The 25,247-nt window shown below is 38.1% G+C and overlaps 1 protein-coding gene across 2 annotated transcripts in view; it reads right to left on the reverse strand.

Annotated features, from left to right (window-relative positions):
- TADA2A (transcriptional adaptor 2A) overlaps positions 1 to 23,035 on the reverse strand; it is a 48,620-nt gene extending 25,585 nt beyond the window's left edge. Inside the window, exons 1-6 of one of the 2 annotated variants that reach the window (XM_029929367.1) lie at positions 22,909 to 23,035; positions 15,080 to 15,186; positions 13,997 to 14,056; positions 4,782 to 4,873; positions 2,559 to 2,716; positions 1,206 to 1,288 (exon numbers count right to left, since the gene is read on the reverse strand). In XM_029929367.1, the coding sequence (XP_029785227.1) occupies positions 1,206 to 1,288; positions 2,559 to 2,716; positions 4,782 to 4,873; positions 13,997 to 14,056; positions 15,080 to 15,186; positions 22,909 to 22,933 (525 nt within the window). In that variant the 5' untranslated portion in view covers positions 22,934 to 23,035. Of the gene's footprint in view, positions 1 to 1,205; positions 1,295 to 2,558; positions 2,717 to 4,781; positions 4,874 to 13,996; positions 14,057 to 15,079; positions 15,187 to 22,908 lie in introns of both variants that reach the window. The other variant, XM_029929366.1, reaches the window with a different exon arrangement.
- Between the last annotated feature and the right edge of the window lie 2,212 nt (positions 23,036 to 25,247).

A 25,247-nucleotide genomic window follows, 5' to 3' on the forward strand; every position in this document is an offset into this window, starting at 1 on the left:
GGATCAGGACCTGTGTTGGGCTCTGTGCTGAGCATGGAGCCTGTGTGGGATTTTCTCTGTCTGTCTGTCTGTCTCTCTCTCCCCCTCTACCCTTCTCCCTGCTCATGCTCTCTCTCTCTCTCTAAAGGTAAAAAATATATATATATTTAAAAAAAAGTACTGAATGGAGTGCAAGGTTAGGATAGTACTAAATGAAATAGGAAGTCATGGAAAAAATCCTGAGAGTCTTTCAGGCAGTAGAGAGAGCAAAAATATGAGAATATGAGTCCAAGAATAAAGTCAAAGCTAGCATACTAAAAATCAAAAGTAGTCTGTTCATAAAATCTAAACTCTGAATAGGACACCAAGTATTTAGATAAGAAAATTGTCTGCATTAATTCATTTACCTTTTTACTACCTTCTGAGGGCTCTATTTATTTGATAATATTGCTTATATAGTTCAATGGGTAGATGTTCATATTCTACTCGTTGAGTACAATTTGTAGGAGCAGCGCCATGGGATAGCTTTACAGTAACAGCTGCCATGAACAAAATGCTGATCTGGGTAGGGCTAGCAAAATTATTTGTAGTTACCTAAACTTTCAAATTATCTCCAAGAGCATTGTAACTGTGGATCAGATGATAAATCAAGACTTGTTACTTTCACATGGCTTTTAACTCCATGGATGAATAAGTAACTACAGTTTTTATCTACATTCACCATTCTTTATATACTTATGAACAAAACAGGGGTCAGCCCACTGTAACCTCTGGACCAAATTCTACCTGCTGCCTGTTTTTGTAAATAAAGTTTTATTGGAGTACAGGCATGTTTGTTTATGCAACTTTTATACAATAATGGTAAAGTTTAGTTGCAACAGAGACTTTATGGTCTACAGAAAATATTTACTATCTGGTCCTTAAAAGAAAAAGCTGCACAACTTTGAAACCCTCTAAGGGTGGAATGAGAAGTAGAAACCCAATACCTATTAAGGAAGTGAGAGCCAACATCAATGCAACGTAAGAAATAGGTTCTTGGTCTGAAGAACTTTTACATTTTACACATGAACATGTTTATGAATGAGAAAAGGCACTCTCAAATGGAAGAAAATGTGGCTGCCCAAGGCCCTGCAAATTACAGTGCTTCAAAAATCTCTTTTTAGTGGTATGGAACCTATAGGGTAGAAATACAAGCTTCACACAAAACAAAAACAAGTTTCTCTTACCTCGATGAAATCTGCTCGAGCTGGCATGTACCCTGCCATATCCCGAGAGAGCAAGGAGTCAAAGGTAGGTCGGGGAGGGTCATCTGTAGCTGGAAGAATTTAGGTTTTCTTACTTAGTAAAGTATTGGCATGAAAACATGACACAGAAATAGTCTTCATTAACACTGGGAAAGATTTTTATTTGGAGAAAAACAGTGTCTGAGAGAGTAAGTAAAATTCAAAAGATTTTCATAAAGGGAAAAGTGAGAAAGATAAAGTATTACGGAAACAGACTGATTTCTGAAAAAGGAAACTAAAACTTAGGGAATTCTCTAAATAAAATGGGGAAATTCCCTCTGATTTGGGCTTTCTTAACATAAAAGAAAAACAAGACTCTTTTCTTTTATATTACAAAACAAAAGTATTTACCCTGTCTGCTTTGGCTCCCTTACCCCTTAAGAACAATTTCAATTTACAAATCCCACCCAACCGAGAAGCAAAAAAAACCTCACAGGATTTGGAAGTTAGTTGGAATTGGGTCCCAGCTCTATCCACTAGTCCCATGAGGTACAAATTATTTAACCTTTCTAAATCTCAGTTTCCTCATGTATAAAACAAAAGCACTTGCTCTGCTATCTCACTGGGTTCTTATAAGGAACAAATATCTAATGGATTTGAGAACAAAATGCTAACATCCAAAGTGTTTTCCAAACATGTATCATCAGTCTTTGAGTCAGTCAGCTACGAAACGGTTTCCACAGAGTATCAGGATAGGGGTAGAGGATGGTAGTGGTGGAGAAGGAAACATTCAGATCTTATTACTTGTGCTCTGGGAGTCATTTATGAAAGATGTCCATTTATAATCAACACAGTTTTAGTTATGTTTTGTCAGGAGACCCATGAATCCCTTGGCTACATCAGACTTTTTTTTTTTTTTTTTTTTTTACTTAGCTACACTACCACAACTCAATGAACTAAAATAACAAATTGCTTCTTGGACTTAACACTGGGATGATTAATAATGAGTGCAATACTGGACTCTTTAAATAACTAATACCTACAATCATAAACCTTCCAAAGCTTGGAAGGTTGGTTCATTTTGGACATCTCATCTCACAGAAGCATTTAAGTTGACTGACAGGTTCACAAGCCCCAGAGTGGGTGAGACAACACAACAGATCTGGGCACCGTGATATTCAGTATAGAATTCCGACCCCTCCTTACCCCATTATAGGCCTGATTCTCAGTAACTGCATGCTAACTCCTTTCATCTTCCATAAGCTCTTTACTTGCTCAAACCACTGTTTATCTGCTACTGCAATAGGCCCCAAGGATGAGCTAAGTATCTCTTAACCAATACCGGGAGGCACTTACACTGAAATGGAATGGCTGTGTCAGCAGTTTTTGCCTCCTCTGCTTGCTTCAGGTTCAGAAGGGTGGATGCAAACAGAGGGTTATTGATGAAATGCTTCATATAATGCTTCTCACACTCTTCCTTGGTCTTGGTGCACATCTGATTGGCTACATCCTGCCTAGAGGATTGTGAGAAAAAGAGAGGCTTGTTCTTTCCATATTTTAAATCCCATCTGTATAATGTCTGGAATTTGAGAACTCCAAACCAACATCATAGAGATATCAGCAGAACAATGAAAGAAATATAAGCCACACTTTGGTATAAACTGATGTGCCAAATCCTGCTATTCCAAGATAGAGAAAAAATATCTGAAAAGCCCTTTCCTATGTACCAAAAAGGAAGATCACTAGAAAATCTGTAAATTTCCATGTAAGCTAGTCCTCAGGAAAAGAATTGCTATCATAAACCACTTTAGAACATTCAGAATGTATGTTAGTACAGTTTTATATTTGCATAATGTTTTGTAGTTTATAAAACACTTCACATCAACAAACATTTTTTTTAATGTTTTTTTTAATTTTTATTTTTGAGAGACAGAGACAGTGCGAGCAGGGGAGGGTCAGTGAGAGAGGGAGACACAGAATCCAAAGCAGGCTCCAGGCTCCGAGCTTGCTGTCAGCACAGAGCCTGATGTGGGGCTTGAACCCACAAACCGTGAGATCATGACCTGAGCTGAAGCCGGACACTGAACCGACTGAGCCACCCAGGCACCCCAAAACATTTCTTTACTAGAGTGCCTGTAATAGGACACACACTAAGCTAGAAACATTCACAACATAAATTAATCCTTGTGCTATCCATGTACTGTTGAGTACTTACTATCTGACTTTCACAGAGAAAAAATTAGGCCCAAAGAGATTAAGAAACTTGTTTGAGAAAATTAAACCTATAAGTGCACAAAGAGAATCTGTACCTCAGAATCCTGACTCCTATGCCCAGATGATGGAGAGGTAGAGGTAAAAGCTCTCCAGTTCCCTCTCAACCCCTCTCTTCTCCAGCACTTAACTTGCCCTTTTCCTGTGTTCTGCTTTGTGTACTCCAGTCATCTGTATGTATATTTTGATTTTCCTCCTGGACTATACGCTTCTTGAGGGCAGGATACATATCATAATTTTTAGCTCCACCACCCTCACCACCGAGGTTCGTGTCTTACCCATAGTTGATAGAGAAACAATAGTCTTTTTGTGTGTGTGTGTTGTCTTTACTAAGGGAGAAGGGGAACAGAGAGGATCAGTCCATCTTAGAACATTAGAATGGCAAGCAAAAAAGGAAAAACTAGGCCCAAGATGACTAGCAAGCTCCTCATGAGTGATTTTTTTCTATCTTCTTTGGTATTCTCCATGGTACATAATACTTTATGATGCTCACTAAATATTAGCAAAATGTTAAGTGAATTCAAGTTTCCTTCTTCATGGTCTTGGGCATAATGGAGGTAGCATGATATATGCTATTATTATTAGGATAGATTACTTATACTAGAAAGTCAGGACAGGAAGGATCTAGTTAGAAGTCCTTCACTAATAAACTATATGATAACAAGAAATTGTCTTAACTCTCTAAGCTTCAGATTATTTGTGATTAATAATGCCTCTGCCATCTACTTCACAAAATGAAATCATCAGTGTGAAAATATTCCCAAAAGATAAAAATGAAAGTGGTAATATTATTATTAGGAGTCACTGTCTCCTAGGGCAACACCAATTAATGCTGTCCAGTTCTGGACTGAGGCAGGTATTTGCAAGCTAAAAATAGGGAATGTGAATAAGAAGTCTCCCAAACTCAAGTCTCAAGTAAGCTATGACCATCTACCTAAAGTCTGACTCACTTAAATGATGAGGACATCTAGAGTCAAGAAAAATTCATAAAATTAGAAAGGAAAAGTAACTAATGGGTCTCAACTTCCCCACTATTCAGAGAGAAATAACCAACCTTCCCCATGTTGATATAAACCAAAGTGGCCTTTTAGAACTGCCCAGTTATGAACAACTAAATATACCATGTCCCTGTGAGGCATTTCAGTCTTGGAAAATAACATGCAGAATTTATCTCTAAGTCATGAGTCAATAGGAAAGTAACATATGGCTCCCCAACTTTTCTTTCTTAGGCTCCTCCCTTTACCCTTCAAGAGTGCCTTCTTCTCGGAGCCCACTAGGGCAGGACAACCCATAATACCAAGCTCTTACCAATTTCCAAAGCCACAGTCCATCACAGCTTCTAAAAGGGCCATTTCTTCTTGAGCAGTCCAGCTGGGGTCAAGAACAGGAAAATCTGAGGTCTAAGGAAGAAAAAGTTTTGCCTAAGAACAGATGCAGAAAGGGACCGCCCCCCCCCCCCCCCCGCAAACAGTAATTTAATGCTAATTCATACTCCAATGACTGTCATTCTCATGGTTTTTGAGAGGCTCCTAAAGTACATTTTTTAAAATATTCATTTATTTTGAGAGAGAGAGAGACCATGAGCAGGGGAGGGACAGAGAGGACAGAGAGAAACTCAAGCCTGAGAGCTGTCAGCACAGAGCCTGATGCAGGGCTTGAACTAATGAATTGGGGCTCAAACTCACAAATTGTGAGATCATGACCTGAGCGGAAATCAAAAGTCAGCTGATAACCTACTAAGCCACCCAGGCATCCCCTGAAATACAACATTTTTCAGAGCTGTCCATCTCCCCAACCTCTATTTCCGTCATTAGCTAAAGAGTCTCCAATAAATATCATCACTCATAAATGTCATGTAACTCATGTAGAGATATACATATTTTAAATTGAGCAAAAAGATAAAGATAAATATTATACTATATTCCCACTTAGCTATGAAAGAGGGCAATACAAATATGTATGTATTTATATTTTTCTTATAATGGAAGACTATATCTTCCATTATAGAAGAATAAACCTTACATTAAAAAATGGTTATCTATGGCACAGGGAGGGGAAAAAACAGGGTGAAGGATAGAAGCTAAACCTCTCTGAATATTCCCTGTTTTGAGATCTGACTGAAATATATATATTTGATGCTAAGTACTAAATTTAAAATCCTAAGAATCAAAAGCAAAATGTAACAAATAAACCCATTAATTAATTTCAAGGCATAATCGCAGAAACTATCCCACATGACTTTAAAACACGATTTGATTACCTATCTCTGGTAGAATACACCTTAAAAGTAAAAGAACTGCCAAAAAAAAAAATCTTATGGTGCCTAGGTGGCTCAGTCGGCCTACTCTTAATTTCAGCTCAGGTCATGATCTCACAGTATGAGATACAGCCTTGTGTTGGGCTTCATGCTGGGTGTGAAATATGTTTAAGATTCTCTCTCTCTCTCTCTCTGCCTTTCTCCCACTCACATGAGCACTCCCACACCTCTCTCTCTCTCTCTCTCAAAAAAAAAACCCAACTGTTTTCAATAGTGTTGGCATAGTTTTTCTGAGGTTATCGTATGCAGATGTGTTATGGGATAAAGCAAAGGAAGTAAGTAATTGTGCCGTGGGTTAAAAAGATATAAAATCTGTGAGATTATGTAAGAACATTATAGTCTTATATTTGAATTGAAAGGTTTTTTTTTGAATTGAAAGTTTTAGTATCAACTTATGATATATTTTGTCTCAAAAGAATAATTTCCTAACACTGTTCAATGAGAAAATCCAGAAACAACGACCAACCCAGTAGCAATGAACACTTTTAATGTGTAGTATGCAGCCACTAAATACTATTCCACACTAAAGGAAACCAGACTCTTTGAAGAAAGACCTGATTCTAAGTCAGAAAATGTACCAGATGAGACCAGAACATTTTGTCATAATGGAAAGCAAAGACACTCTCAAAGACTATAAGGGTCATGTCAAAAGGATTCAGAGGCCAATTTATAGATGCTCCCATTAACCAAGGATGAAACATTCTGAACATTATTAAAAGGATAATAACTGCAAAAGACTGAAACACATCTACTCTTCTAAATATCTAGAAGATATTTAGGGAATCAGGGAACCAACTCATATATTCAGACCCAGTACAATAAGGGAAATAATGTCATTTATCCTGCCTTTCCTATACAAACTTTACCTCAGGGTGACCACATAATGATGAAGTGTTTCTTTTTATAGAATTGTTTTATCTCATAAATTAAGAGTGCTAGGATTAAAAGATAACTTTTGCGATCCCTAATGAACAGATCTACACAATGATCATAAATAAATCTGATGTAGTCGCTATATGTAACTACCCATTTATAGAAAACACAGAAGACAGAAGAATATGTTAATCAGAAAAATCCAAATTGTATTAATATCTGTAAGACAAAGAAAGAATGTTTTTAAAAAAATCAAATAAACCAAAAGAAACAAGAGAAAGAGTGAGGTTAGGGGAGAGGTACCCACAGAATAGAAAACAGGTAAGAGGGGTGCCTGGGTGGCTCAGTCGGTTAAGCAGCCAACTTCGGCTCAGGTCAGACTCTCTTGGTTCGTGAGTTCAAGCCCTGCTTTGAGTTCTGTGCTGACAGCTCTGAGCCTGGAGCCTGCTGCGAATTATATGTCTCCCTCTCTCTCTGCCTCTCCCCCGCTTGAGCTCACTCTCTTTCTCAAAAATGAATAAACATTAAAAAAACACACACACACATAAGAAGAAACCAATTGAAATGTATGGACCTTATCTGTATTCCAATGAAAACACACCATAAAGGTTAAAAAAAATTGTATGATACTACTACACACTCATGAAACCCACTATTAAAGCTAAAAGTTGGCAAGCATGTGGAACAATCAGAATTCTCATTCACTGCTGGCAGAGGTATAAAACACTACAACTAGTGAGCAATTCCAGTCCTAAGTATTTATTCAAGAAAGACAAAAATATATGTCCACAGAAAGTCTTATACAAGAATGCTCGAAACAGTTTCATTCATAAAAGCCCAAAACTAGGCAAAGCCCAGGTATCCATCAACAGTGTCATATTCACAACAGTGTCATGTTTGTGGAATGTTATTCAATAATAAAAACAAATGAACTACTAGACACAATATGAATAAATCTCAAAAATATACCAGAAACAAGAGCACATACAATATGAATCAATTTATATGCAGTTCTAGAATATGCAAAGCTGATCTATTGTGATAAAAATCAGATCAGTAATTATTTCAGGGGTAAAGAAGGGAACAGAGATATTTTTAAAAAGCTTTTATGACATGATTGGAAATGTGAAAAGTGATTGAATTACTTTTAGATTTTAGAGAGATCTAGTGAAACATTTATAGATGAAATGGTATGAATGATATCTGGGGGATTTGCTTCAAAATAACCTGGAAAAGTGGGAGTTTAGATGAAACAAGATAGGCTATGAGTTGACAGTTTTAAGAGGTAGTAAGTTAGAATCACATCATGGTGCAGTCTCTTCTCATTTAATATGCACTGGACCTGTGACTTGCTCAAGGCCTGGCCACTCCCATTTTTGTGGTCTTGGGAACCCTGAACCACCATGTAAGAAACCTGGCCTTTCTTGCTGGAAAGACCATGCAGACAGGCCACATGCGGAGAAGAAGCCCTAAGGCTACCTGGAGAAGTAACAGTTCAGATGTTTCAGCTGACTCCCAACCAGTTCAAGCCATTCTGAGATGCCAGCAGCGGTGTGAAAAAAGCCGTGGACTTCTAGCCTCTAACACACCCAGTGGAACTGAAAGCCACCCCACTGTGCCCAATCTGAATTCCTGACCCTTCCTTATGTTACACCACAAATTTTGAAGTACCTATGTGCATAAAATTTTCTCTAAGTTTTTTTTAAAAAGGTGACACAAGAGGTCTTCAAATTACACAGGCATTTAGAAGTTGTTATGCCTTTTGTTGATGACAAAAAAATTTTTACCATGATTTGTGAAATTACGCTGATATAAGCAATGTTTTTATCTGAGCACATACTATTGAATATGCCCAGCACATGAGGTCCCAGGAGATCCAAGAGAACCTTAAGTCATATATTCAGAGTCCATGTCTATATTCATAATAATCAATCTGGCAAGTATTATAGCAAATACATAGGACAATTCATGGTTGAAGAACCTATATTATTTCTAAAACTATACTTTAGAATATTAATTAGCCCTCACCAACCTTACTGTGAAATAAGAAAGACTTTCTATACCCAAAAAATGAATTAAATAGGCATAAGATAGTTTCTTAAAGATGAATCAGTGTTATTCAAATCCTGAACCCAATCTCAGCCTTAACTAACCAGAATCTCTAAGAGCAGGGCCTAGCAACCTACAATTTTAAGAAGTTCCCAAGTGATTCTTAGGCACCAACATTTTAAGATCACTGGTATAAAGGGTGTGGCAGAAAGAGGTACCTTGACTTGTTCAAGGTTCTAAGAATTATAAGACAAAAATAGGCATAGAACTCAGAAATCTTGATTAATGCACCACCTACCACAGCATGAGTAACTTCCAAAAATACAGCACTGTGAGATGACAAAAGTACTAAAAAAAATTTAAAGTTTTCTGTGGTTTCATATGAAAAAAAAAAGAAAAAATCAAGTTTTTAGTGGCTTCATGTATAGAAAGCCAAAATATGGTCATCATTCCCACAGAAGGAAGGATTCTTCTTTTCCTTATCTGGGAACAGATAAGATTGCAGGGGAAAAAAGGAGTATTAAGAACGTCCAAAAACTCCCCAAAGGACAGAACTCTGAAATGTGTTTGTATGGGTGTTGAATATGTGAGAAAAGGATGATGTAATCAGAAGAATTAATTGAACTTGGAGTGAAATTTAGTGCTTTCAGGATTATGCAGAAGACGAGGTACCCAGAACAGCTAGAGAGAGCACATGGTCACTTTTCCTACAGTGGATAACCATCAATCTACCCTGCCTACATTAAATTATCCTTAAAGAAATTGTTTTCATAATTCAAATAAATTTGTATTCTGGTTCCAGGCACTTTTGTGCTAATATGAGAAGAATAAACCAGCTTTCTTTTTTTTCTTTTTTATATTTTTGTTGTTGTTTTTTGTTTTTGAGAGACAGAGACAGCGAGAGCAGGGGAGCGTCAGAGAGAGAGGGAGACACAGAATCGGAAGCAGGCTCCAGGCTCTGAGCTAGCTGTCAGCACAGAGCCTGACGCGGGGCTCGAACCCACGAACTGTGAGATCATGACCTGAGCCAAAGTCGGACGCTTAACTGACTGAGCCACCCAGGCGCCCCTTGAAACCAGCTTTCTGAAGATCAAATATGTTGGTGAAATGAACTCAAGTCATAGATACTTTGACCACATTTTCCCAACCCTTCATTCATTTTGCAATTGACAAAAGAGATAAAAAATTTTCATACGAGATGTTTCACATCATAGTTTATCAGAGAAATGCCAATTAAAACAAAGAGATGCCACTACATACCTATTAGAATGGCCAAAATGCAGAACACTGATATGAAATGCAGGCGAAGATGTAGAGCAACAGGAACTCACATTTGTGGCCAGTGGGAATGCAAAATGATACAGCCACTACAGAAGACAAGTTTGGCAGTTTCTTACAAAACTAAACATACTTATACCTGTGATCCAGCAATTGCACTCCTTAGTATTTACTCAAAGGAGCAAAAACTTATGTCACACAAAAACTTGTACATGGATGTTTATAACAGCTTTATTTATAATTGCCACAACTTGGAAGCAACCAAGGTGTCCTTCAGTAGGTAGATGGATAAACTGTGGTACGTCCAGACAATGCAGTGTTATTTAGTGCTTAAAAAAAAAAATGAGCAATCAAGCCATGAAAGACATGGAAGAAACTCAAACAAATACCAAGTGAAAGAAGCCAATTTAAAAGACTATATACCATAGGATTCCGATTTTAAGACACTGTGGGAAAAGCAACTCAAAAACTATGGAAACTGTAAAAAGATCAGTGGTTGCCAGAGGTGGGGGTTTGGAGGAGATAGATGAACAGGCAGGGCACAGAGGATTTTTAGGGCCATGAAACTACGCTGTGAGACACCGTAATGGTGGATATGTGACATTATATATTACATTACAGAATGTACAACACCAAGAGTGAACTCTGATGTAAACATGGACTGTGGATAATAATGCAGTGTCAGTGTAGGTTCATCAGTTACAATAAATGTACCACTCTGGTGGGGGATGCTGTTAATGGGAGCGGCTATGCATGAGAGGGGGCAGAAGATCTATGGGAAATCTCTATACTTTCTATTCAATTTTGCTGCAAACCTATAATGCTCTGTGAAACAAAGTCTAATATAAAAAAACTTATTCCCAATGTTATAATTAGTAGAGAAACTATTTAGAAGGATGAAAGTGTTTAGAGAGAGAGAGTGAAACTCTAGCCAGTTGGGTGTGAACACTTACTAAGGAGCATTTCTTTAATTAATTAATTAATTATGGACTAGACTCTAACTCTCAGCATTGTAGGCCCAGAAACTCATCTTAAACAGGACCCCAAAAATAATCAAACTCAGAGATGCTAAAATTCACCCTTTCTAAATTTTTAAGACTGAAGTAGATACATATGGCACTGTGGTAAGCAGAATTCCAAAGATGTGCCCCTTTCCCCTCAAGATTCCTGATTCCTGATTATTCAATCAAATACTAAATAGATACTGCTGAGGGGGTTATGCTGATGGAATTAAGGAACTGATCATTGACCTTAAAATATGGAGAGCAGCCTGGAAAATTCACATAAACCCAATGTAATCACAGGAGCCTTTAAAAGTAGAAGATAGGGGGACCTGGGGGCTCAGTTGGTTGAGCGTCTGACTTCGGCTCAGGTCATGATCTCATGGTTCATAGGTTTGAGCCTTGCATCGGGCTCTGTGCTGACCGCTAGCTCAGAGCCTGGAGCCTGCTTTGGATTTTGTGTCTCTTTCTCTCTCTGCCCCTCCCCTGTTCACGCTCTCTCTCTGTCTCTCAAAAAAATTTTAAAATGTAAAAAAAAAAATTAAAACAATAAAAATAAAAAAATTGAAGTAGAAGATGGAGGGGTACCTGGGTGGCTCAGTTGGATAAGCAGGGATTCTTGGTTTTGGCTCATGTCATGATCTCATGGTTCATGAGATGTGAGATTAAGCCCTGTATGGGGCTCTGTGTTAACCCCACAGAGCCTGCTTGAGATTCTTTCTCTCCCTCTCTCTCTACTCTCTGTTTCTCCCTCACTCATACTCGATCGCTCGCTCTAAATAAACAAACTTAAAAAAAAAGTAGAAGAGGGAGATGAGAGAGGGGTGCCTGGCTGGCTCAGTTGGAAGAAGATGAGACACTTGATTTCGAGATTGTGAGCTCAAGCCCATGAGTGTAGAGATTACTTACAATAAATAAATAAAATTTCCTTTTAAAAAAAAAAAAGGGAGGCAGGAGAGTTGGAGATTCAGCAAAGATGAGGCAGAAGTCAGAGAGGCTCTAGGCATTTCATCAATAATCCTCAAGAACTCCTGGCCATTGCTAGCTTCAAATATGGAGGAAGGGAGGCCTCTAGAGGCCTAGAGCAAGCCCTGGCCAACAGCCAATTAAGGGAACTGTAGCATCAGTCCTATAACCTCAAGGTAGTAAATTCTGTCATTAATCTGAGAATGGAAGTAGACTGAAAGCTGACTAGAAGCAGATTTTCTCCCAGGGCCTCTAGATAAAAGCCCAGGCTGGCAACACCTTCATTTTGACATTATGGGACCTACAGCAAGCCAGGTGAGCTTAACAGCCTTCTGACCTATAGAATTGTGAGATGATAAATTTTTGTTGTCTTAGGCCACCCAATTTTTGATAATTTGCTATGGCAGCAAAAGAAAACTAATACAAATATCAATGGATTAATCCACAATGTGAGATTATTACTGTTAAGACGCCTAGCCAGTATTCTTTCCTGTAAGAAAAAGTCAATGGGAGGGCAAATATAAGAAAACTACTTGGTGAACTAAGAGTTACGTTCTAATAACTGACAAAACTATCTTAACAAAGATACACATACCTGCCAAGTAGACCAGATATTCATTTTCACTTGTTAAAGGGCCCATTCCTCTGGCTAGAACTCGGAAGGACACTACCAGCATCTACCTCTCATTCCTTCCTTAGAGGCAACAATACAATCAATCAAGTTACACCAACATCTTACTCTGGCCTATAAGCTAGTCTGTCTCTTCAAAGTGATTTTATGTATTACACCACTCACTCTATGTTCATTTTATAACTTAACTCTCAGAGGGTAACCAATTTCTCCAAGAAAAGAGGAAAGAGTGCCAGACATAAACTTCACCACTGCCCACATGAACCACATAATAGTATCATTAGCCAAGGGCGCCTGAGTGGCTCAGTCAGTTAAGTGGCTGACTTCAGCTCAGGTCATGATCTCACCGTTCATGGATTTGAGCCCTGTGTTGGGCTTTGTGGTGACAGCTCAGAGCTTGGAGCCTGCTTCGTATTCTGTGTCTCCCTCTCTCTCGGACCCTCCCCTGTTCACACTCTATGTCTCTCTCTCTCAAAAATAAATAAACGTTAAAAAAAAATAGTATCATTAGCCAAAAACACAGCAACAATTCATTTACTATATATTAATCAGTAAATCTAAAATGTACTGTACATCTTAAACTTACACCAGTAAAACTCAAGAAGTATTTTTTCATTTTTAAATTTTATTTATTTGGAGGTAAAGTTTATTTACTTATTTATTTTGAGAGAGTTCAAGCAGGGAGAAGGGCAGAGAAAGAGGAGAGAGGGAATCCCAAGCAGGCCCTGTGCTGTCAGTGCAGAGCCTGACTCAGGGCTCAAACCCATGAACTGTGAGATCATGACCTGAGCCAAAACCAAGAGTCAGACGTTTAACTGACTGAACCACCCAGATGCCCATATCTTTTTTTTTTTATATATATACATGATCTTTAAACTTTTTTAAAGTAAACTCTACCTCCAACATGGGGCTTGAATTCACAACACCAAGATCAGAGTCATGCTCTACTAACTGAGCCAGCCATGTGCCCCTTAATAAGGACTTTTAAGTTCCTTCCAAAACTATGAGTATGTAAAATGATTTTTTGACTTAAATGCCTTAATAGATCCTTAAGCCCCTAAAACACTTATGTAGGGCAGGGGGAGAGGGTGCCTGGGTGGCTCAGTCAGTTAAGCGTTTGACTTCTGATGTCAGCTCAGGTCATGATCTCACGGTTTGCTGGATCGATGCTTGGGATTCTCTCTCTGACCCTCCTTCCCACACTCGTGTGTGCGCACACACACACACACGCACACACTCTCTTTCTCTCTCAAAATAACTTAAAGAAAAAAAACAACTCACTGAGAAATGATTACCTAATTCAGAAGAAGAGGAAAGAAAGGGGAAGGAGATACTTGAAGATGAAGAAAAAAAGACATTCTCAATATAATACTTGACGAATGGAAATTCCCTACAACTTCATCATTACCATTATTTCATAAGTATGATCACTTTGATGTTTCTTGTACTCAAATCCTCGCGTGAAACACTGCAAAAGAAAGGAAAAATTAAGTTACCAAAAAACAACTTTTTGAAATGCTTTCTTACAGGATAGAAAATGGTTTGGGGGTACTGTACTCTTATGAGGAGTTTTTAAGAAATCAGTCAATCTTGTCTGCAGCCACAAGAGGATGATTATATTCATGATCATTAGCTCTTCAGTGGCCCTCACAGAGAAAAAGTATTGGGGAGGGGCAAGACTTTTTCCTAAGACATCTTCTCTTTTGATTAGAGTATAGGCCCTAGAATCTGATGGACTAAGTTTGAATCCTAGCTCCATACTTAAAGTATTTAGGCAATTCTGAGATATGTATTTTTTCATATTTTACAACTGTGAAATGAGGATTCATCTTGTACTAAAAAGTAAATTACAACTTCCATCAGTCATTTAACATTCCTAAAATTGGGATGCTTCTCAAAATCAATAGTGTCTTGGATCCAATAAAATATGTATTTGCTGTGTGACCTTGAGGAAATTATTTAAACTCTCTTTGCCTGAGTTTCCTCGATAAAATGGGGATGCTAATCATACCTACTTCATAGGGTTATAGTGATGTACTAAAGGTTAATTCTTGTAAGTTACTCGAGAGTGCCTGACCACTGAGTGAGCACTTATAATTACTAGTATTATTATTATCATCAATCACAGAATGATTTGTTCCCTTGTTTGTCACCTGCCCATAGATCACTCTGCAGTAAGACAATAAACAGTGTCACAAGTAATATGAAAAGGAATAATCCTCCAATTCTGTTTCTTGTATCCCAATACTTTAAATCTACTGGCAAAAACAGTTTTGAGCATTAAGTTGACACAGAAATGTGGAATATTCAACAGTCTGTGTCATTCATCTGCTCTGCCCTCCAACTTTTCACTGGTAAAATGTATAGTGGAAGACACAGAAGGAATTGATTTAATAAGGTATGGTCCTTCTGAATAATCTATACTGACCTCTGAATTTATTATTTCCATAAAATTAAGTCAGGAGAAGCAAGCAAGTCCTTAATAAGTTACCTGTAAGCAGAGGAAAAAAGGGGGTGGCCCACATTCAGCACACTTGATATAAGGCTCCATGAGGTAGGAGGAGCAGCCTCGGCAAGGTGGTTTATCAGAGGGATCATCTAGAACAAAGAGAAATATATACTAGATTCAAAACATGTTATGATTATCTGAAGTGCCAAGAAGATGAAAATTTGCAAATAACTACCCAGGTAGTGAGCTACATAGAAGATTGTTTGTCTTGGAAACAAGATGAGCTCATTCTAAGTAAGAAAAAACAAACATTATGTTCCTTTTTCTTCAGGGTAGCTTCGTCTCTTCCTACAGTATTATCTACTACTACGCATAGCATTTAGGTAGATTATGACCTCTGCAGAGAAATTTACAAACACAGAAACCCTATTATTTCTGCAAGCGAGAAAATGTCACATACCTATACAACACACATATATTTTTAGGTAAAGCAAATCTGACAAAATGTTAATAATTGCTGAATGTAGGTAGTAGCCAACAAATAATCACTCTAGTGTTCTTTCAACTTACCCTTAAGTTTGCAAATTTTCAAATAAAAAGTTGGAGGAAAAAACTCCTTTAAATGTACGTCTTGAGGGGTGCCTGGTTGGCTCAGTCGGTTGTGTCCAACTCTTCATCTCAGCTTGGGTCATGATCTCAAGGTTCATGAGTTTGAGGCCCGCACTGAGCTCTGGGCTAACAGTGCTGGGCCTGCTTGGAATTCTGCTTCCCTCTCTCTCTCTCCAAATGAATGAATAAACTTAACAAACAAATAAATGTCTTGGGATATACAACTTTATATCCGAGTTGAGATTTAAACCCAGGAAAACTCCGTTCCTTTCTCTCACGGTAGACAGAGAACAAAACAGACCTTCCTCCATTTCCAATGACCATATCACCTCCGAAATATTAAGCCAAGAAGTACAATCCAAACTCTCTCAAGTGATTTAAAAGCCGATATGTGTGTCCCTGGTTGCCCCAAACCGCCCCCTCTAGAGTCAAGGTAACCTATGATGAACAGCAGGAATCTAAGAAAACATAGGCTAGGCAGGAAGATGAAAGGATTTAATCTGCTTATAGCCTAGGGCAGGATTTCTCACATTCTGTAACAGCACTTTCCTTCCTAAAGTCCAAGAAACACTCTTCAAGGCACCTTTCCCTCCTTCAAGATATGATTATTTACTGTTATTTTCATTTATTTCTAAATGAGGACCCAGAGGAAAATAACAAGGGAAAGAAACATAAGCCTTCTGCCAACAGCATCAAAACAAATATAGGGAACAGCAACCATCCCACTTCTCCCATTTTAAATTTTGACATGGAACAACAAGAATTGGTTTATATTGAGTGCCAGATGACAATTTTTATCAAATTACTTTCTTCCTCAGATCCTTTTATTTTAATGATATAAGCTTGTTTTTCTTTCCTCAGGAAAAAATTAGTCCCTGACTCAAGTAGAAGAGCTTTTAAACCCTTACGTCAAGAAATAGCTTTTTATTTTTTGAGAGACCACTTGTGAGCAGAGAGAGGGGCAGAGGAAGAGAGAGGTCTTGGGCTGGCTCCACGCTCAGTGGAGTGCTCGACACAGGGCTCGATCTCACAAGCATGAGACTATGACCTGAGATGAAATCAAGAGTAAGATACGTAACTAACTGAGCCACCCAGGTGCCCCAAGAAGGGATAATTTAGTAAAAGTAATCAAGTTATAGTTAAAAAATTTCAGACAACAAAAGCATAAAGTCATCCTCTATTAACATTCTGATTTCTAGTCTCTCTTTTATGTATGTATGTATATATATTTAACAAAAGTGAGATACCATACACAATTTTGTAGCCTTTTTTCACTTGACAATATACTGTCAAACATCTTTCATGACAGTGCACGGACCTCCTCATTCTTTTTAATGGATGAATAATATTCCAGTGTAACAATTATCTAACCGAATGGTTTTCCACTGCCCATAGGAAGGCATTTTGGAAATCTGAGGAAACGCTTTTTCACTGCCACAATAACGAGAGAGCACTACTGGCACTGAGCAGGTTGGGGGCCATGGATGTTACAGATACCTTACAAGACTCAAGACCTTCCTACACAACAAAAAAGTGGCCTGTGTCCTACATAACTTTCAGTGTCCCAAAAGACATTCAAGATGGTGAAAAACCTGTTCATAATTACATGACCTAGAACTTAATTCCATTTACATATAAAACAAAATGTTTTAAAAATACATTTAATTTTCTAGGAAGGCAACAGCACGTACTTCTACAGGAGATTATATCTTGTTTTGTTCGGAACTTTACTAAGAGTTATTCAAGCTTGTGGGGTTTCTGAGTCACCAATACAACACACATGAATCATTGTGCTTTTGTAGTTGCAAGATGCAAACGATTCAACATATGGGTGTTAAGCATCTGACTGTGATTATTATGTCTTCTACTGAAATCGTGTCTAAGCATATTGATACCAATTATTTATTATAAATTACATTAGTTCATTATTCTCTTTTACTTATCCATTGTATTATAGTTAGCGCATTATTTTGTCTGTTTCTTTGAAATCATGGGTGTAGATGTGCTATGTTATCTATGTATTTCATCTCCAAAGAGTGAAGGGGCTCTAAAAATATTCTGAAAAGAAAACATGGGGTCTTGTAAGGTTGAAAACAATAAATCTAACCAGTTCCCTACTGGTAGGTATTTATGTTGTTTCTAATTTTTTACTATTATGAAGAATGCTGTATTTCTCAGAAAATACATTTTTCTAGAACTGTCGAGCATACGGAGGGTTTTTGATACACATAGCCAAACTATTCTTCACAAAGACATTCTAGAATTTCTCTAGAATCTAGCAGTATGGGAAGACCTTTTTACCATCATTCAAAATCCAAAGGCAATAAAAGGTTAATAAATTTGACTACATAAATAACAAAAACAAAAAAACTTCCTTGGAAAAAATACCATAAGCAAGAAAAAAGGCAAATAAGCTAGAATAAATTATTTGCAGACATATAACAGATAAAGGCCTGAAGTCCCAAATATACAAAGAATTTTTAAAAACTGAGGGGGGAAAAACCCAAAAATCCTATTGCAAAAGAAATGAAGACTAACTAGAAAAAAGAGAAAAATTTAAAAATGGCCCTTAAACATATGAAATCACACTCAATCTCACTCATAAGAGAAAGCTATACTGAGATATAACTTCTCACCCATCAGATTGGCAAAAATTCAAAAGCTTGATAATACTGTCTTAGTAAGAAAGTAGAAAAATAATGCATTCTCATATATCGCTGATAGGAATGCATTAGAACATTATTTGTAATTACAAAATGCTACCTACATATCCAAGCACTGGAGAGTAGCTGAACAAACTATGGAGGGGCTCCTGGGTGGCTCAGTTAAGCGTCTGACTTCAGCTCAGGTCATGATCTCACGGTTTGTGGGTTCGAAGCCTGCGTCGGGCTCTGTGCTGACAGCTCAGAGCCTGGAACCTGATTTAGATTCTGTGTCTCCCTCTCTCTCTGCCCCTCCCCCACTCATGCCCTGTCTCTCTCTGCATCAATAACAAAATAAACATAAAAATATTAAAAAACACAACTATGGAGCACCCACACAGGAGAGTACTATGCAACTATAAAAAAAGAATAAGAACTTTTATAACCTAATATAGTATTTCCAGAAGATACTATTAAGTGAAAAAAACCAAACTGCAAAAAAACATACACAGGTTGCTACCTTTCCTATAAGAAATGAGAGGGGAAAACCTCAAACAGAGATGTCTGCTTTTCTTTGCAAAAAGGAGTAAAGGACAGATAAACTAGAAAACAGTGAAGTTGGACACCTATCAAGGGGTGGGTTGGGGGGCGGAATAGAGTGGAAGAGACACAGGAAAGAGTAATGATTCTCCAAATATATATTTTTGTATAGTTTTGACTTTTGGAAGAATCTATATTATACAAACTTACAAAAAACATATTAATAAATATAAAAAGGGAAAACAAAAAGCAGAATGAACAAATGAACCCAACCGTACTTCAGAAGAATAATATAAGCACACTGAAAAGGAAAAAAAATAAATAAATCCAAGTAACTTATGAACATTTAATCATATACCTTCAGTCCTGGGAGAATTGCAAACAAATCCTGAACTTGTTGAAGTAGGTCTGTTTTATGTAGTGGTATATAAAAAGCAATTCTGAAATAATTTTGAATGTATTAAAAAACTGAGCAAATGAGTAAACGTGCTAATGTTGAGAGTCAAGATTCTCACTGAGGAAAGGATATACAAATAAAGAATGGGGGGAAACAAGAAAAAAGCCTATGAAGATGAATTGGAGGTATTAGTGTGAACTAATGATTTCTTGGAAGTGTAGGTATGGGCAAATATAATGTATGTTGGCATATATGTATACAGCATATATGCACATATGTTTCATAGTTTGTTGGCCAAAGGACCAAGATAAAGACATGCTAGTAGCAATGAGAAATGACCAGACCTTGGTGTCTAATGTCATTCCCCTCTAAAAAAATCAGGGCTCCACAGAGAAGCGGCTAATTCCAGGGCTGGGGCAGGGGAGATACAAGATGCACCTGGAACATATAGCCAAAAAGTAAGGAGATGCTCAAAAAAGTGATGGGTGTTATGTCACAAGGATACAGGAGCCAGAATGAAGGAGCTCACGCACAGTGGTCAAATTGGGACAATCTGAGAACCAAAATAATTAAGTATGATAATGAATTATAAACCCTTGAAAATAGGAATTCATGTGTCCATACTTAAGTCAATTAAATAATGGAGACAGGAGGTATTTGATTATATAATCAAAAAATTATAAAACATATTATGTGTATTATGTGTAATACATATAATTACATAATATATATTATATAATATATATAAATGCTAACTAGCAAATTTGGAGAGATTGCTGGATTTGGGGGAAAAATCATCATTTTGTAACCATGACAGTAAAAATCAGGTAAAAATCATAATGGGTGTTAAATTCTAGGGAGAACTTTTGATGAGGCACAGGATATATTATGGCCTGAAAGTGTCTTCTATGGGTTATTACAAGCAAAAGAAAAATACAGAGTATACAGTGGAGAACTCAAGCAGACACCATGACGGTGTTTTCAAAACCATTATCACCAATGAGGGGTAGAGCAAGACCCAAAACAAACCCAAAATGAGAAACCTCTATTTTAAAAATGGGAGAGAAGTAGGGCCTATATTATTCAAAAGTATCAATGTCACTAAAGACAAATGGTGTGGAAATGTTTCAGTTTAAAGGAGGCTAAAAAAATATAGCAACTTAATGTAACACCTGACCCCTGACTATATCCTGTTACTGGAATGAAAAAAACACCATAAAGGACATTGTTGAATCAAATTTACAAAACTGATAGTAGACTGGATAAAAAGATATCATTTGATATTAAATTTACTAAAGTTTCTCACTATACTGAAGTTATATAACAGAATATTCCTATTCTTAGGAAATAAGCAATAAAGTACTTACGGGTAAAGAGACATGATCTATGTCCCTTACTTTTAAATGACTCTGAAGAAAAAATGAGGTATTTATATCTACCTATAAGTATATACTACAGTGTATAAATATATATGACATATAATATATATGCTACATACATTTATATAGAGAGAGAATATGTGCAAATGGAGTAAGAGGTTAACAAGTGTATAGGGATTCTTTGTATGATTTTTCCAACTCTCCTGTAAGTTTGAAATTATTTCCAGAAAAAAAAGCTTCAAAATTATTTTATCTTATCTTTTTCAATTTTTTAAACTTTGAGACAGGACAGGAGCAGGGGAGGAGTGGGGGGGAGGGAGGGAAGGAGGGAAGGAGAGAAGGAGAGACGGAGAGAGGAAGAGAGAGAATTTCAAGCTGGGACTCAAACTCACAAACTGTGGATCATGACCTGAACTGAAACCAGGAATCAGACAGTAACTGACTCTACCACTCAGGTGCCCCTAAAAATTACCTTAAAAAAAAAAAATATCTTAAAAGGGAAATATGTGTGGTTTCTGTTTACACTTCCAGTATTAAAAAACAATTTTTAACATTTATTTCTTTTTGAGAGACAGAGAGACAGAGCATGTGCAGGGGAGGGACAGAGAGAGAGGGAGACACAGAATCTGACGCAGGCTCCAGGTTCTAAGTTGGCAGCACAGAGCCTGATGCGGGGCTCAAACTCATGGACCATGAGATTATGACCTGTCTCGAAGTTGGAGGCTTAACTGACTGAGCCACCCATGTGCTCCTACACTTCCAGCCTTAGAAAAATTCATTCAGGTTTTTTCCATATGTAAAATGAGAGGTTTGAACTAGAGATATTTGAAGATTTAATTCTGTCCTAAATTTGTATAGGAGTGTGATGACAGAGTAAATAAGAGGCCTTTTAAGAAACTGCTGAGGAGCATCTGGGTGGCTCAGTTCGTTAAGCGTCAGACTCTTGATTTTGGCTTAGGTCATGGTCTTACAGCTCGTGGGACTGAGGCCCTCGTTAGGCTGTACACGGACAGTGTGGAGCCTGTTTGGGAACCCCCTCTCTCTCAAAAATAAATAAACATTAAAAAAAAAAAAAGAGCTGTGCCTACGTGGCTCAGTCAGTTGGGCCTCTTGGGCCTCTGACTCAGGTCAGAGGTAGGTAGGTTCGAGCCCTGCATCAGGCTCTCTGTTGACAGTTCAGAGCCCGGAGCCTGCTTCAGATTCTGTGTCTCCCTCTTTCTCTGCCCCTCCCCACTCAAGCGAGCATGCTCTCTCTCAAAAATAAACGCTAAAACAACAAATAAAACGAAAAGGCATTGCTGAAAAGGAAACAACATCCTAAAGTGTCTTTTTATTTCTTCTCATTGGGACACTATTAACACTTAAAAATAGAATTCCTTTTTCTGCTGAATCTCTTATCAGAAACAAAGAAAAAGCAGTATACTTTTTTCTCCATAGCCGTAGCTGCCTGAATTTATTGCACACATACACCATAATTTTCTGCATTATTATTATGGTGTAGTTCATTCTTAGAACACAAGTTCTACCTAAAAGGGAAGGGGGAGAGGAGCATGTTTTTTATTCTATCCCTGACATTTTCTTTTTTTTTTTTTTAATGTTTTTATTTATTTTTGAGAGAGAAAGAGCATGAGCAGGTGATGGGCAGAGACAGAATCTGAAGCAGGCTCCAGGCTCTGAGCTGGAGTCCATAGCCCAACACAGAGCTCAAACTCAGAAACTGCTAGATCATGACCTGAGCCAAAGTTGGATGCTCAATCGACTGAGCCACCAGGTGCCCCGCACTGACATTATTTCTTATCAAGACATCTGAAATATGTTATTGGTTCTAAAGAGAAATCCAACTGCTTTCTTAAGTACAACTACAGGTTACTCATACTATGCCTGAGCTCAGTTTTCATTTAAGACTTAGAGTGGTTATGTTTGTGTCATGTGTTTAGTGGGCAATCAGTAAGTATTGTTAATTTTTATTTATTTATTTTGATAGAGCAAGTGGGGGAAAGAGAAAGAGAGAGAGAATATCCCAAGTAGGCTCAATGCTGTCAGCACAGAACCCAACTCAGGGCTTGATCTTGATCCCACAAACTGTGAGATCATGACCAGAGCCGAAACTGAGGCAGACATTTAATTGAGCCTTGAAGGTGCCCCTAAGTATTGTTAATTTTATTCTGATTTGATACATTATTCCTTTAGGATCAGATTCTCAGGGCTTTGTTTAACTTCAAAGGCCTTATTTTTCTTCTTTGATCAACTTCTACTTCAATTTGTTGTTAATATTCACCGGGGACTTGTTCCCACTATACTTACTGCTGAAGGAACCCAAACGGTCCATTCTCTAATTTGAAAACAGTCTTGCTTTGATCTTCCTCAATGCAGGGCTCCTTCAAGAAGAGGTCAGAACTGGCCAAAACATACACCAAAGCTTGATGTCCTCCTAAGAACAAACAAAAGAGGCACATGGATCAGGAAATAATTCAAAGAAACAAGATACAGAGAAGACGATGCAGTGTACTCAATTATACCACATCCTAGCTTTGTAAGGATAAGCAAATTATTTTACCTTAATAAGCCTCTTTCCTCTTCTGTAAAGTGGGTATGATAAACAATATCTACCACCTAGAGTTATTGTGAGGATTAAATGCCAAAATCCCTATAAATAATGTACCATGGTACCTGGTACATTACCTACAGTAAGCCCTCTATAAAGGTTATATGTCTCTAATACACAACTACTGTTTTTCTCTACCCAGTATCACTTCTCTCCTTAACGCTCTTTGCTTTGGTAACCCTACCAGAACTATATGAAATGTGTATGAGTCAGTTTCCCAATCACAATACATTATACATCACCCCCACAACCAAAGAAACCAACTATCTTATGGAAATCTGAATCTTCAGTAAGGCATATAAGGAAGAAGGCAGGTGGAGCCCAATCATTCACTAATCAAATAATTTGGTCCATGAGCTCTGGCTGTTGAGATCCTCAACCCCAAGAGTGATCCAACTGTTTAGTTTTTCTTCTCACTTCTCTACCTTTCTAATAATAGTTTATAGTTTATTTTTCAATGTTTTTTATTTATTTTTGAGGAACAGAGAGAGACAGTGCGAGAAGGGGAGGGTCAGAGAGAGGGAGACACAGAATCAGAAGACAGGCTCCAGGCTCTGAGCTAGCTGTCAGCACAGAGCCTGAGGCAGGGCCCGAACCCACAACTGCAAGATCATGACCTGAGCTGACACTGGACGCTAAACTGACTGAGCCACCCAGGCGCCCCTCTAATAGTAGTTTAATATGAATGACTTTCTGTTAGTAGACACCAAGGAACCCTGTCTATTAATACAAGATACATTTGTTCACTTAGTTACTCTTTGAACAACTACTTAATGTTTGTACAGGATACAAAGTATTTTCTTGAAGGTAGACATGAAATCATACTTCACACTAAGAAAACACCACCCTTCTTCTATTGTCCCATAGCTTCTTAGCTATCTCCTTTCTGAGATTTTTCACATTCTACTTTGTGAGGACTACTTCTGGATGCATATTTTTTCTATTTCTAGACTACATGAAAGCAGGGACTACTATCCAATACACATCTGTATGCTCTGAAGTGCAAACACAGAGAAAGAACTCAATAAATAAAATGTAATGGACAAATGCTAGCTTTAACTAAATGCTCATCTTAGTTCTCCTGGAGTGACTTCTTTAACCTACTATTCTAAGCTTGAGGTATAAGTTATCATTAAGTCCAGACGACATTCAGATAGCATTGGCTACCAACGATTTGTCTTTTCTGAAATGGGCTCAGATAGGATGCTTCTCTGCCTGCTCTGTTCCCAGGAAAAGTTGGTCTCTGAAGAAAAATGGGTTTAGCAAAAGGCAGTATATACTCAGTAGTAAAATAATGGCCAACATTTACTGAACTTTTCTCATGGGCCAGGTACTGTGGTACCACTGGACGTGGATTATCTCTTTGAATCCTCACAACCTTCTGAGGCATGCTGCTTTTTTAAAGAAGGAAAGGAAGTTCTGGGAGACTGCTACCTGGACAATCTTAAAGGTAGTGAACAGCAGGGACATTTCAACAGAGGTTAACAGAAATAATCAAGTAAAGGATGTATTAAACACTCCACATCACAATCACAATATTGCAATAAGCAGAATTTTCTTTTTTCCCCTCCGTTCTTCTCACAAGAGATATTTCTGACGCTAACATCCATGAAAGGTTGGGTGGTGGCTCCAAATTAACATCTGCCAACTTCAAAGTGACTGACGGAAGACAGGCACAGTGAGAACAGCGTTCTGTGTGGCGCAGAGGATAGGTACAGGCTTTGGAGTCTGGCAGACAAGGATGAGCTCTTCACTTCGCTCCTTATTGAGCTGTGTGATCTTGGGCAAGTCATTTTACCTGGGCCTCGTCGGCCTCAGCACCAAAATGGAGCGGAAGTACCTAGTGTGCAAGGCCTACTTGCAGGCTGGAAAAGTAACGTCGGTCGGGGGCATGGTCCAGAGCTGTTGTTGCCGGTGTCATTAGGCGCGCCGTGTAGACACAGGTATCCCGAAACTCTAGTCATGCACTGCCGCCTACGGCCGCCCAGGGGGCGGGGCGCGTCAGGCCCGCCGCGGGGCGGGGCCGAGGCGCCAGCCC

This window comes from Suricata suricatta, chromosome 17, assembly GCF_006229205.1.
Source record: "Suricata suricatta isolate VVHF042 chromosome 17, meerkat_22Aug2017_6uvM2_HiC, whole genome shotgun sequence".
In the NCBI taxonomy this organism is placed as follows: Eukaryota; Metazoa; Chordata; class Mammalia; order Carnivora; family Herpestidae; genus Suricata; species Suricata suricatta.